The sequence below is a fragment of the Sinohyriopsis cumingii genome, chromosome 3 (assembly GCF_028554795.1).
Source record: "Sinohyriopsis cumingii isolate HCF-2022 chromosome 3, ASM2855479v2, whole genome shotgun sequence".
NCBI classification, from domain to species: Eukaryota; Metazoa; Mollusca; class Bivalvia; order Unionida; family Unionidae; genus Sinohyriopsis; species Sinohyriopsis cumingii.
The window spans coordinates 71,117,326-71,132,297 of NC_142963.1; the positions used below are offsets into that span (position 1 = coordinate 71,117,326).

General features: G+C 35.6%; 1 protein-coding gene across 13 annotated transcripts in view; it reads left to right on the top strand.

The window, feature by feature from the left end:
• The window catches only part of LOC149803077 (FMRFamide receptor-like), a 318,116-nt gene extending 303,902 nt beyond the window's left edge, over positions 1-14,214 (top strand). For 8 of the 13 annotated variants that reach the window (XM_089952652.1, XM_089952653.1, XM_089952659.1 and 5 more), the window contains one exon: positions 9,161-14,214. In XM_089952652.1, coding sequence (XP_089808778.1) covers positions 9,533-10,660 — 1,128 coding nt within the window. In that variant the 5' untranslated portion in view covers positions 9,161-9,532 and the 3' untranslated portion in view covers positions 10,661-14,214. The remainder of the gene's footprint in view (positions 1-9,160) is intronic. The other 5 variants (XM_089952664.1, XM_089952665.1, XM_089952660.1 and 2 more) reach the window with 1 other exon arrangement.
• The last annotated feature ends 758 nt before the right edge of the window (positions 14,215-14,972 follow it).

Consider the following 14,972-nt stretch of genomic DNA (forward strand, 5'->3'; position numbering starts at 1 on the left):
GAAAATTTGGTCCTGTGGAACGTGAACATGGTTGGTATGGTATGAGGATGTTCGAAACTTTAACATTACCAATACCACCATAGCTATATTCGGAACTTTAACATTACTGAGCGGTTATGGCTATCTATAAAAAAATTAACCTTGTGGGCCAGTATGGAAATCTAAGTGAATTTAATGATATTGGGACACCATGCCGCCATAGATATTAAAATTAAGGCAAATTATGGACCGCTATGTCCCCCAATGGGAGGGGGCCCCTAGTGGCCGAGTGGTCTAAAGCGCTCACCGTTCCGGATCACTGCCATCTCACCTCTGTCTGCGTGGGTTCGAGTCCAAGGCTCGGCTAGCGTGGGTACGTGGGAAAGCCTGCCAGTAGCTTCTCGTGGGTCGGTGGTTCTTCCCTGGGTTTTCCAGGGTTCTTCCTCCACCAGTTATACTGGCCGCCATGTATAGCCTATCTTGTGCTGAAAATGGCGTTAAATCCTAGAACAACAACAACCCCCAATGGGAATTTAACGCTTTATCGTCCACTATAAGAGTTATCATTATGGTAAATTTTGCGATGGTGTGCCCCTGTGGAGAATTAATATTAATGGTTTATAGAACCCTGTTGAAATTTATCATTGTGGAATGCTAGTGGGGTGATGGAAGCTTTAACACTATGGGTCTTATGAGAAATTCAAATGACGAGACACTGTTTAGGTTATGAAACTTGAACAGAGTGTATCAGAAACACTTAATAACACACAAGGATGTATCCAGACTTGCCATCATCTTTTTTCTGTCTGATGAATATTATAATACAGTGTATCCATAACTGCACCACCAACATCTTTAGCCGGGACCATCGATCGCTGGGTGTTTCGCCAATTTTCAGGAACACCTTTGTAATAGTTGGGAGGCAGTGTGGATCAGTCACTACGTGTTGGAAGTAGGGGACCAGCCCATATCCACACGCTTCATCTATAACCAGATGGATGCTATTTCAGTTTGCTCGGTGTTTGAACCAATACTTTGCGTTATTTCTCAGTTATCCCTAGTACACCAATCATCTTCCATACCGATTGAGCAGAAAACCATATGATGGCCAACCACAAAGAACAAACAAGTACTCCATCCCCTGCTCTTGCATGTATCTATCAGCTCTGCATAATTAGTCAACTTTGGTGAGCCTCACCAAACCTCTTCTCCCAATGCAGAGTTAACTCAGTAGCCAACAGGTTCTTCCTAGCCTTTGACCAAATCACTACATTTGGATATGGAGACGTCTGGGCAATTTATGAAAAAAGATTTCTTCCTCAGGTTCGCACGCATGTCTCATCAGCTATTTGATTTATCGAGGATTCCCCTCGTCTGTGGAGACGTGTTACTGGTTTCTTTGACTTTGAAACGGTTCATAAATCTTGGCATGGTGATTGCTGCTGAGCTCCCCCCTCTCTCTCTCTCCCTCTCTCTCTCTCTCTCTCTCTCTCTCTCTCTCTCTCTCTCTCGGACCTTGTCATGTTTGTTTCCATCAGTAGCAGCATTGTATTAGAGCAGTTTTGTTTTAGCTGACAAAAGCTCTTATACTAATCTCAGGAACAAAAGGTCCCGGAGAGGTTTGCAATTGTAGATATCGGATTAGTTAGCTTCCTCTCTCGTAAAGACCATCTGGTCCATGCTACCTGGCTTACCAGTTGGACAATCTTTTATTGTCACTTGTCTTTCTCCACTTAACGTTGCACGTCCTGAATCAATTGCCTTCTCGTAGCTGGGTCAGCTTCTTTTCGGCGCTGGGTGTGACTTGTACCCAATAAATATTTATTCTGACTGCCCATAGCCTGTTCTAATTGACGAACACCTATACGGTAAGACCAGTACGAGCTGTGACTGACCAAGACCTCTTCGAACTGACCAAGACCAATTCTGATTGACTAAAACCTATTCTTACCGACCAAAACCTTTCCTGACTAAAACATTTTTGCGACTGGCCAACATATTTTAATTGATCAAGACCTATTCTGACGGACTAAGAGATATATTCTACCTGATCAACACCTATCCTGACTGACAAAAACCTATTAATAATTACCATATGTTCAATTAAGCATCATCTATTCTGACTGAACAGGAGCTATTCTCAATGTCCAGCAACTATATGAATTAACAACACATTTTATAACTGATTAATACATACAGTTACGAACGAACTACAGTTGTTAGTAACATCACTTATTGTCACTGACAATCATCTGTTGTGACTAGCAAATACCTCTTCTGGCTGTACAACGCATATTCGGGCTAACCAATAATTTGTCTGATCATTAGTTATTATAAATGATCAGATACAATTCTAGGTGACATAAACAGGTTTTAAGTGACCAATGCCGATTGTGACCGACTAACACCAATTGTAGCTGACATACCAACACCAATGTATGATTCATCAATACCCACCTATTCTGACTAACCATCACATACCCTTACTGAACAAAGCTTATTTCATCAGACCAAAACCTATTCGGACCGACAAATATCTATTTTGAAAAACCATCACTTATTCCCCCTCGCCATCACCTATTTCGACTTTCCATTAGCTATTCATACCATACGGCACCATTCGGATTGACCAGCACGCATTTTAACTTATCAATACCTATTATGACGACCAACTCCTATTATTAATAACTGTCATATAGTTTGACAGACCATTACCAATTCTTTATGACCAACACCTTTTCTGATTGTTTAACAAATATGTTCGTTTAATACCACTATCTTGACTGACCATCACTTATAATAGCAAACGAACACCATAACCATCTTTAGAAATGTAACATGTCAGTTTTAAAATTGTTGGGGCACAATGCGGCCCTATGGAAGTGTGAATAGGAATGATATAGCCTGAATATCGAGGAGCAGGAGAAACAAAAGCACATTCATTGTAAGAATCCTACATGAAAGATGGTTGGGAAATCCCACAACTTTTTTTAACTTAGAACGACTTACACCAATTTCAAATAAAGAATTAAAAAGATATCGCTGCTTTGTTTGATAGAGTTCAACTTTTGGATAACATAAACAAGAAAAGGGGACGGGGCATGAAATTCACGACAGTAGCAGATCAACAGACTAAGTCTAGTCAAAGATTGATTACAGAAACTGTGGATATATAATACCAGATTACTGACCGAATTTAAAGATACAAGAACGTTATAGGATATCACTTTAGCCAAACTTAAGAGGAAAAGACACAACTTTGAAAATATCAAGTCCATCACCCATTCTCAACAAACACGACAACAACAATTATACGATGCAGTTAGCATCACTGGATCGTTGACGAGGGAGGAACTGAAACACCTTCAAGTCATAATGGATAATCCATAATTTTCCTAGGACCCCTTTTCAAGCCGATCACTTTCAGGGACAACCATATATCTAAGAAAACAAATATTCGTCCAAACTATTTAAAACCAACAATAAAACACGAACAAAGCGCGTGTTATAGAGTAATATGCTTGTATTTTACGTATGGGAGGGAAAAAAAAGCTCTCATGATCATAACAAGAGAAAACTACATTCACAATATAACTGCGTGGAAGAAAGCATAAATAAAAATCCTAAAAAAAATTTTACTTGAAATATGACATACGTTTGTTATATTCTCTTGAAATTTGAGTACAAATTGTCAGTTGCATTTAGCAACAGGAGATGGATTGAATTTCCTACAGAGAATGGCTTAGTAGTCTTCATTTGCTAGTCTGAAGTAATTTCGAATAACCTTCGGTGAATCTCGACGATAATATTGAACACTTTACTCTTGTTTTTTTTTTCTCGTTGAAAATACTTGTAGTGTTAGATAACAATATCGTATGCAAGGTCTGCCATTTGTTTATTAAAGTGTTCTTCCATACAACAATATTCTTTATGTTTCAAATTAAATGTTAGTTTCTTTCGATGCCTCTCTAATTTGTAGATCACGAAATTTCATAAATAAAACCTGTTTTCGTATTGTTTCTACATGGATTGATGTACATTCTGCATTTCTAAACATACCACAGTGTGTTTGTTACAGTGTATGTCTATTTCGCACCACTGATCCCCCATATGTCTGTTACATGGCATGTCTATATCCTGGAATTGGTTACTGTGGGTTTGCTATTGCTACATTGTATGTATGTTTACCGCCATTCATTCATGTTTGTTTAATACAACAAATGTCCACGTTTGGACATTCATCGCAGCGGGTATGTTACAGTGCATGTGCTTTTCTTCCCAAACCCTATATCTTTGTAGATTTATTACAACGTATGTCTATTACCTGCTATTTAACCCCGTTGGGTTATTACAAGGTATGTGTATTGATAATCGTCGCATGTTTTCCATTCTTTTGGCCCGTGTATCAACATTATCATACTACCCCATAGTGGCTCAACCTTTTCAACATAGTCATGTTGCAATCAAATTGATGACTATATCGTTGGTCAGTCACTATAGGCGTTGATCAGAGAGAATATATCATGTTCATTCAAATAAGTATTGGTCAGTCAGTCTAGGAAGATTTGTTGTTCAGGTACAAGATATATTGGTCAATCACAATCAGTTAGAATAAGTATAATTAAGTATCAGTCAGTCACAGTAACTATTGTTGAGTAAGAATAGGTGCTGGTTAGTCAGATTGTAATCTATCAGTCCGAATAGATGTATATGTTTCGCCACTCATTTATATGTGGTGTTACAATGTATATATGTTTTCTGCTATTGGTCTCCTTTGGATGGTTGCATGATCTGTGCTATTGCTTTTTCTGCACTAGTATATTAATCTTCATTATTGTCACTTCTTTTACGTCATGTCTACGTTTACTTAATACCTCATAATGCCCAACTTTATAAAACCGGCATGTTAAATGCACATTCATGCCTATGGTGTTGGCTAGACAGAATAAATGTTGGTCTGTCAGGTCTGGTTTTGGTTAATCGGAATGGATTTTATTCAGGAAGTCAGAATATATAAGTGTCAGTCAGAATGAGCATTTGTTGTTCACAATAGTTGTTGTTTAGTCCCAGTAGGTATTGATCAGTCATAATAGTTTTTAATCAGTCAGACAATTTAATGGTCAGTCATAATAATTTTGGGCAGCCAGAGTAAGCCCTTTCCTTCTCCTAGGTGTATCTGACCATCTGGTAACCACTTTAGTGTCCTGTCATGTTAATTTCACACAAATATAAACTGATTATGGCTTTGTAAGATCCATATTGTCCCCCAGTGTTAAAGCCACGTAAGCCCCCTAGCATTTACCCAATTTAATTTGAAATGGGGCTTGTTTTAATTCTACCATAGGACCAGGGATGGTTACGATGGTGTGTCTTTAGCCTTTATCCGATGGCATAGACACTAATAACTTTACTGTGTTCTGTGCCGTAAAATATCAAACCAATCTAAGCAATATTGGTCACTTATGCTAAATTCCCTTAGCAGGTCATAGTGGCCCAACTTTTCCATAATGTTAATTCCCATTGGAAGCTACAAGCCACTAATATGAAATTCCATAGGGGGATATAACAGCCCACACTTTGCTTCACCGTTAGGCCCCAGACGGGGCTGTAGTGGCCCAGTAATTGTAAATTCAATTAGATGGCCATAGTGGTCTCCAGTGTTAAATTCCTATATATGCCCATAGTGGCTTAGTGATATTAAAGTTCCATAGATGATCATAGTGACATCCGTAATCTTAAGACCCCATAAGGTCCTATACCATACCATCTATGTTAAATTCAGTAGGCCCCCAAAAGCCGCTAATGTTAAAGTCCTGTAGGGACCCATACCTTCCCATCAATATGTAAAGTTCCGTAGGGCCCCGTGATGGCCCAGCAATGTTGATTTGCCTAAGATTCCATATCAGCCCCAAACCACTAATGTTAAATTTTCAGTCTTTTTAATGTACAATCATAGTGTCCCATGTAACTACTGACTTCCTCCAGTTATATGTTTAATAAATTAGAGACTTTTGGTAAGACCTGCCCTTGTTTATCAAACTGTTCCTTCGCATAGTATGTGGACAAAGGTCAGTATTATGCTTATGGTAATGTTTTCGTTTAGTTTTATAATATCCTTCACTTCAAACAATAAATTGAATCAATTATCTTAAGACTCATACCAAAGTAGAACATTTATAAAACACGAGATATCGCCTGTGAAATCCACCCTTGATTTAACCTGTCCAGTCAGGCTTTAGATTATCTAACCGCTGTTATTAACACACGCCCATTGACGTTTGAAACATTCCATATTTTCCCGCTTTCCATAATAACCCGATCTCTACAAATTTTCAACTTGTGACAAATATTTTAACAAGTACAAACGCTATTTCTGCAACATTTCAATACTTTGTATTTTGCTATATACTAACCAATTCACCTCCTTGTGACCAAATTCGCACGACACAGTTATCAGACGGAACTTCATTAAGAATCAATCATGTCCCCACCAAACACATTAAAGTACAGTATCCTTACGTATGCCCTTGATTTAGCACGGTACATAATCACTTATATTAACTTAAAATAGTTCTGTGTCACAATGACGTCTGAAAAGTTCACTTCCTTATGTGTTACAATAACGTCAACAAAATTCACACTATTACATCTTGTTATTGCTAGTCCTCCTGAATGGACGGCCATGTCTACAATGGGGTTTAATTTGATGACTTTTCTGGTTGTTTAAGTTGGGTCTACATGCAAATAGTGCCGAGATGATGACTAATATGGCCGCCACAGCAGTCATCTTGAAAGTATTGTTGACACAAATCTACTTGAACAAAGAGTCATGTTTGACGTGGAGTTAGTTTTCACCAGAAGACTTCTTTTGATGTCCAGTTGGTCTTAAATTTAAAAGTGGTTCCGATGTGACGTCCAGCATGACCTCCACTGCAGCTATCGTAAAAATCTTGTTATTGCCACTCCTGAATGGAAAGTCATATCTTGAAAATAGTATTTTCGCTGCTCCTTTCCACATGGATGGCTATATCAAGATATGCCTTTTAGCAGTAGACATTTTATGATACTTAGTGGGTCTTAAATGAAAATGAGGACAGGCGTTCATCTAACATGACTGCCATAACGACTGTCTTTACAATCGTGCAATCACAATATACCCCTTGAATGGAGGATCCTAACGACATTGGTTAAACCAAAAGGTTTCTAATGGTGTCTACTTTTTCCAGAATGAATCTGGTTCCAAACTAACACCCTATTTACTCACCAAAGCAGCTAATTTGATAATGATGGTACTACTGAAGAATATCAGAGATACTTTTAAGCTTGACTCTTACGAGTAAGAAATGGTCTTATCTTGAATTCTTGGCAATTCTTTTCGCTTGAATTGTTCTATTCACTTCAAATTCCTTGAAATTCTATTCACTTGAATTCCTGGAAATTCTTTCCGCATAGTAGGTCTTTCGATTCGTTGGTCTAACATTAAACATGTAAAACCTTTTCATAAATTTTCTCGGCTATTGATGACTTTCCGCAGTTTGGCACGACTATATTTTCTTAAAAAAATATAAAAATGTATTCTGAATCAAATTCTATCATTTGGTGACAGAGAAAGAAGTTGTGCTAAAACTCCCCGGTTTTGTAAGACCACTAGTGTGTTTGATGCATGATGAGGACAACAAATACATTTTGGCATAGCTAAGTAAAAAATTCAAATTGTTCTTATTTTAAAAACAAAAATAAGTTTTAAATGAGTGAAATTAACATGTCTTAATTGTAAATTGGATAAACATATTAGCATATATATATATATATATATATATATATATATATATATATATATATATATATATATATATATATATATATATATATATATATATATATCATTGTGCGCTATAAATCTTTGCTATTGATTGGTCCTACCATGTTAGCGCCTTATTCTAAATGTTCCTGACCGTTCGTGACTTAGGCAGTTTGTCAAAACTACATTTTAAAATAATTACTTTTAAAAGAACAATAAATCTATTTACTGCTGATAAATAAAGGAGAAAATATCAGTACACTTCCATTTGTTCCTTAGTGGTCATTTAAATTAATACATAATAAAGAAGCTGAAATTTTGGACATATATTCAACAATTATGGAAATTAAAATTTAGAAATCTTTAAATAAATTTTAAATGAATATAATTAATATTATTCTTTAAAAAAATTGTGAAACACAGCAACACACGCTCCAGTTGCATCAATCAGAACTGTAGATAATATTTGTTTATAGGTCGAATATTAAACGCGCTAAAACCTTTTCAAGAGTGTCTGAATTGTCTATAATTTGCTGCCGTTCGCATAAATGCGTTTTAAAATTAAAATTGAACATTCAGAAAGTTACCCACGTTCTAACAATACAGTAATACAATCAAATACAGGTGATACTTTTAAAATATTACAAAGTAGTTACTTAGGCTAACACGCACAAAAACAATGGACAATTGGGCATATATATTTGACAATTGGGGATATATATTTGACAATTGGGGATATATATTTGACAATTGGGGTTATATGTTTACAATTAAGAAACCTATGATTATGGTGCTACTGAAACTTTATTAAATAATTTTTAATAAATAGAATCATCATTAATCAAAAAGTAATTTGCCAAACAAAGGAACAGAGTGTAACTTTCTTCTTTCTAAACCATTTATATATGCCAACATTATACACTACAAAGCCTGATAAAACATTCTATGTGTTGTCCATAACTTTCAGCAATTCTGTATGAAATATTTTCAAATTAATTTTGTCAAAATCCAATTGCTGGCAATAAAGGAATGCTTCTACTTGATAGAATGCAGATAATAAAGTTGTATTTTGATTACGTTGTTGAAAATTGTGTGCGAGTACATACATACATACATACATACATACATACATACATATGTATATACGTACACACATTCAGTCAGTCAGTCAGTTTCTCGAGCCTGATTTTGAAGGGAAAGATGTGACTATACGGTTTACGCCACTTTTATTTACTCAAAAGAAGTGCGACATCTTGGGTAAAACTTTCTACAGGCTACTCTCCATGTGGGAACTTAGTTTTATCTTTCTCTTTTTTGTGTATAAATTAACAGCCTTCTTCAAATGATGATGCTTTCATACAGTCCTTATTTCTTTTTCAGGCAGAGAGCTCATCTGTTCAGAGAACGAATTAGAATAAGGCGGAAGAGTCCATTTACAGAGGACCTAATAGTATGTTGTTTTGAGCAGGTATTTCTCCCGGGCGTATGTAAGAAAGAAGTCGGTGAACTAGTGAACAATCCATAGAAACAATTCAAATATACCGTTGGCTGATTAATGCGTTATGTCATAAATCATGTACAAAGACGTGTCTTGTATACTAGTAAGAACTTTTATACAACTACAGCGATGAGGCACTGTCGTAAAAGGAAGACACACATGACAAACTGCGATTTCAAAAGTACTTTATGTCTGTAGATAACACACACAAAGAAGAAAGGTTGAATAAAGAGCGTATCTAAGAAATAGTCATCATGATGGACGAAGTAAACTTTAAGGTCAACTTGTCTTACGGAAACAATGAATATTTACAGGACGATGGAGCAAAGGCCAGACAGCTGATGTTTATCTTTTGGGGAATCATGATCCCGATCATTTCCGGTATTGGAATTATCGGAAATATCCTTACTATTATTGTATTATGGCGGCGGGAAATGCAGTCCACCACGATCTACTTCCTACGAACGCTTGTTATCACGGACACAGGTATCATTATAGGCGCTTGTGTAGGACTGACAACTGTTGCTATAACGCAACTCAATCCGAATATGTGGCTGTATACGGACGTAATATATCCGAAAATATACACTCCAACAAACTTTATTGTGATGTCCCTGCAGATGATAAACGTTTGGGTGACGGTTGCTGTGTCCGTTGAGCGGTTTATTGCCATATGCATACCGTTTTATGCTGTAAAAATTTGTAACAAAAGGAACGCATTTATAACACTGCTCATTATCGTGTGGGTGTCCATAGCATATAATATTCCTCGATGTTTCGCGACAACTTTTCACGAATGTGGAGCGCCGGATATGAGGGAGTGCTTTGCAATCGTAACGACCTCCTTCGGAAAAGAATATTTCTTTTCCAAAGTGTACAGTGTGTGGATGTACATGGTGTTAATCTACATAGTGCCACTTCTGGCACTAGGAGTGCTAAATACTCTACTAGTGGTGGAACTAATGAAGATGAGAAAACGGCGCATCGGAACTAGTATTCAGGACGATAACGAGGCTAATATGGCGTTAGTGTTAATTATCATTGTGCTGGTCTTCATAATCTGCCAAACTCCTGGATTAGTTGCCCAATTCGAATTCCTAGAACCAGACGTTTTTTTAAATTGGCTGTGTATCAGCAATACATTGTTTGTGCTTAATTCGTCTGTTAACTTTCTAATATACACTGCTGTCGGACGCAGGTTCCGGAAAGTTTTGTTAAGAGTGTTCCGGGTCTTTGTTAAGTCGCATGTGTTGACAGATGTAAGCAAGAGTTCCCTGATTAAAAATGGAAATACCATGAACATGAACCATTTAAATGACAAGACCGATCAAGATGATAATTCCGAGAATAACGAACGTTGTAGGCTAACGGCGACCCGGTAACACAAAGCTGAAGAATTAAATCTGGACATACACAGAAGTATCGACCTACCGTCTAGACTCGATTGAAAGTCTGGTCCAACTGCAAACTTTATAGCCGGCAGATGAAGGTCTATGTTATGTGTTCTACTGATCACTCCTAACAAACCGCATAGACCCAGACGTGCCGGTAAGTCATGCAACGGCCAATATTGGTCTATGCAGTTTGGAACTGGATCTGACGTATAAGCGAGTACAAAACGGTGTGTCGGAAAGAAAGGAGAGATTAGTTTCATTACTATAAAAGAAAAGACGATATGGCGTTAATTCACAAATGAAGTGTTGTGCAAAAAGTGCATGTTAATAGGTTGAAGATGTTACATTGCTGTTAATATACAATAGAGAATTTATGTTATGTAACCTTTCATTGAGTTTCGGATATTATTTTTAAGACTTTGTTGCGTTTTAAATGGAACTTTGTTCCAGTTATAACTAGTCTGTGCCAATACGTCAATCCAGAACAGAAAATTTTATGCAATTCTGTTCTGTCACAAAGTAGTGTAAAATCCATTGCTAACATATTCTATTTACAGTCAGGATGTAGTCACACGTGTCCATTGGAAATGCATGTAACCTATTTTAACAGTGTCCTGAAACGCGTCCAACGATATTATTGTTACTCAAGTGTACCATAAATAAGTAATCTACCATACCAAGGAAAGGTTACACTGCAGAACTCGGTGTACGCAAATAATGAAACCTTAAAAATGGTTAAATGAAACATATATATTGAAGTAAGGCGAAGTAATCTTCTCGCTTTAATTATACGGTTATAAGCAAGACAAACAACGTTACTACAATGTCCGATAGCCTCGGAGTTTGGAAATTGTGAAGAAATTCAACAAATAAGCTTTTTAGAAAAATTTGTATAAGTAGCTTAATTGAACTTATTTTTTATAAACATTATCACTCAGATTTAATTTACTCACATTCAGTGAACATAAGTCGATCAGTAAATATTTAGCATGATTTAAATAAATTGCCGTTCATTCATGAAATTCGTATCGTGTGGGCATGTTACAACGATATTTGTGAGGATCATATTTGACAACCTCTCAGCACTTCCTTAATTTCTTGGATAAAATATATTAATTAATCGATCATTCCTGGATTTCACACATAATTAATTGATATTCAAATCTTTAGCCTATTTACACTTTATCTGAAAATAAAGCTCTTTTTATTTCATCACAGCTGTTGGACTCCTACAAGCTCCTGTCATATATGCTGCAAGGCACGCATTTCAGTTTAGGTTCATAATCTGGCATTTTTGTGTACGAATAACCCATTTCAGGGCAACCATGTCATACTGTCAAAATTGAAATATAAATTTCTCCAACCTGTAAACCTGAAGCATAATATCACATTTTCCCCCCTTTTTATGTAAATGTTTTTTGTGTTTTTTTTAAAAGTTTTAATTGACATAATGAACACGACACATATGATTCATTCAGTATTGTAACAATATTTTAGTACATCTTCATAAGATAAACAATACAGTCCTGTACAATTATTTTGTGTCACTGTAAGCTGAAAGCTAAAAGCTAAGTAAAGAAAGAGATAACAACTGGAAAGAACAGGATATATAGTAATCAATTAATCTTTTCTTACTAGTAATCGATGAATTTAGATATTTCTTTGGTACTAATAATCAATGATTTAGATATTTCTTTGGTACTAGTAATCGATGATTTAGATATTTCTTTGGTACTAGTAATCGATGATTTAGATATTTCTTTGGCACTAATAATCAATGATTTATATATTTCTTTGGTACTAATAATCAATGTTTTTTATACTTCTTTGGTACTAATAATCACTGATTTATATATTTCTTTGGTACTAATAATCAATGATTTATATATTTCTTTGGTACTAATAATCAATGATTTAGATATTTCTTTGGTACTAATAATCAATGATTTATATATTTCTTTGGTACTAATAATCAATGATTTATATATTTCTTTGGTACTAGTAATCAATAATTTAGATACTTCTTTTGGTACTAGTAATAAGTGATATAGATATTCCATTTAACATTAGCATATGCATGATTTCGATGATTCAGAAAGAGGAATAGAGCTTTCGTTACCAAATGACACTTCGTTGTTTGAAATTCTCACCTCATTTCCAGAGAAGGTAGTGACCGGATTCCTCTTAACGGTTTTTATAACATATTTTCTTTCTTTATCTCTTCTTTTCTTTGTTTTGCTTTAGTGCATACATCAAGGCATATCACCTATATTTACAACTTCATTATTTGTTAATCCGAACAAACGTAATTGATTTTACAGAAACATAAGGATCAAAGTGCAGCTGAACTGGTCAACCTATTTAAGACATATAGGATCAGTACGTTCGACAAACAATGCAGGGTTCGAACATTTCTTTCATACTGTGACATAGTTTTTATAATTCTCATCGGGAAAGCTCATTACAAATTAGCATAAACCACATCTTCAGCTTTGTCATTTACATTTCGTTTTTCTTTTTCCCTTCGAACATCGAACCAGTTCGAAAAAGTGTTATACATTTTTCTTGACAAGACAAATACAATATGTTACCCTCGTATAGAAGGCAGACAGTAGTTTGCGTAATATATGAAAATGCGGCTCGAATGTACGGCATAGTCAGAAATTGCTGATTTCTGTTACATGTAGACTAATTAATGCATTTTTTATAATCCGTAGACTTTTGCAAGCAATCATATCTCACATTTGCTTTTCATGTCACAAGCACCCGAATAAATTGAGCATTGTACTTCGTACATTCATTTAAAATTTTCCTTATGATTTTCTTCTTTTCAAAAATTGAAGGTGTATACACACACTGTTCCTTTGGATTGTCATATAGGCACATACTGTAAGGATATCTGGTTATTATTATTATTATTATTATTATTAATTCGCATCTCCTGTCAGGTTCTTATCTGAGATAGACTGACAATTATATGTTTTAAAGGACAAAAGGTGGTCTCGTGATTCAGACATTTGCTTTACAATCTTTTTTGCAATGAATGATTTATTACAAGATTGACCACATTTTAATTTTGCACAGAATTTGCTGATCTGTGGTGAAAATGGCAGTGCTCTGGAATTTGTTTCATTCAATATATTTTTTAAACTTATTAATTTCTCTCTTTGTGTAATATGTCAGAGCTCTCAGTGCAATGAATATCTACCTGAAACAATGTATCCTGTTGAACCTTCAGGTGACAATGATTCACATGACCGTGGATTGTGTTAGTCATCGTGCACTACAGGACGTACACGGATGTACGTACCTGCAAAGGAGTTGAATACTTTTAAATATGTGGTTCTTTGTGGGCTTTCGTTTGTGGAATTTTGTCACGTTTTGTGGTCACCTTCTTTTACATCCCCACATAATGAACACAGCAGCGTGAAGGTATAAAAATATTGGCGAATAAGACATGTCATTTTGTGATCACGTCATTGTTTCATCAAATGAGAAGGATTCCGTTTACATGTGTACGTATAAAAACATTAATATCCTTACCAGACTTGTGATTCTTGTCTCGTCCACCAACATTATTGCAAGTTATGCATATTGGCTAAATATCATATATTTTTCATGTTTATTTATGTTGCTGAAATTTGTTTTCTATTTCAAAGTATCACAAACTTGTTAATAATGATGTAAAATCGTCAGAAACGCCCGATGACGTCATGTTTGTTGGTAATGGCACGACCGTTAATTCGGAACGACACGTTATGGATATAGTTGTTGCAAACACTTTTTGAATTTGATATTCTAATACTTATGCAGTTTTAAATACAAAATCCTGAATTCCACTGTGTCTGCAATAACACACGTGGGCCAAAGACCGTTATTGCATATGTATTAATGACTTCATGTATCCCAACCAATAGCAAAATAAGCGGCGTATATATATATATATATACCAACATTGTTGCCAAAAGGCATTTATATTTAAAAATTTAGCATAGTGTTACACGCTTGTCATAACTAAACTAGCCTTCATATATAATATATGCCCTTATCATTCATAGAACAAAAAGAGAATTTGGAACATGAAACTTTAGTCCATGTCAGTTTCCAAAAACTCGTCGGAATAAAAGGTCTTCACATGACTGGTCGTATGAGCTTATCGAAGAAACGACGTGTATGGTATATTTGTTGCTATATGGCTTGCCAGTTATAAATGCTGAACAAATGGTGCATTTGTCGATAGTAAGAGAAAACGTTCATGGCTAGAATGGTTAAACCTCTATCAGTGTTATGTAAGTGACTT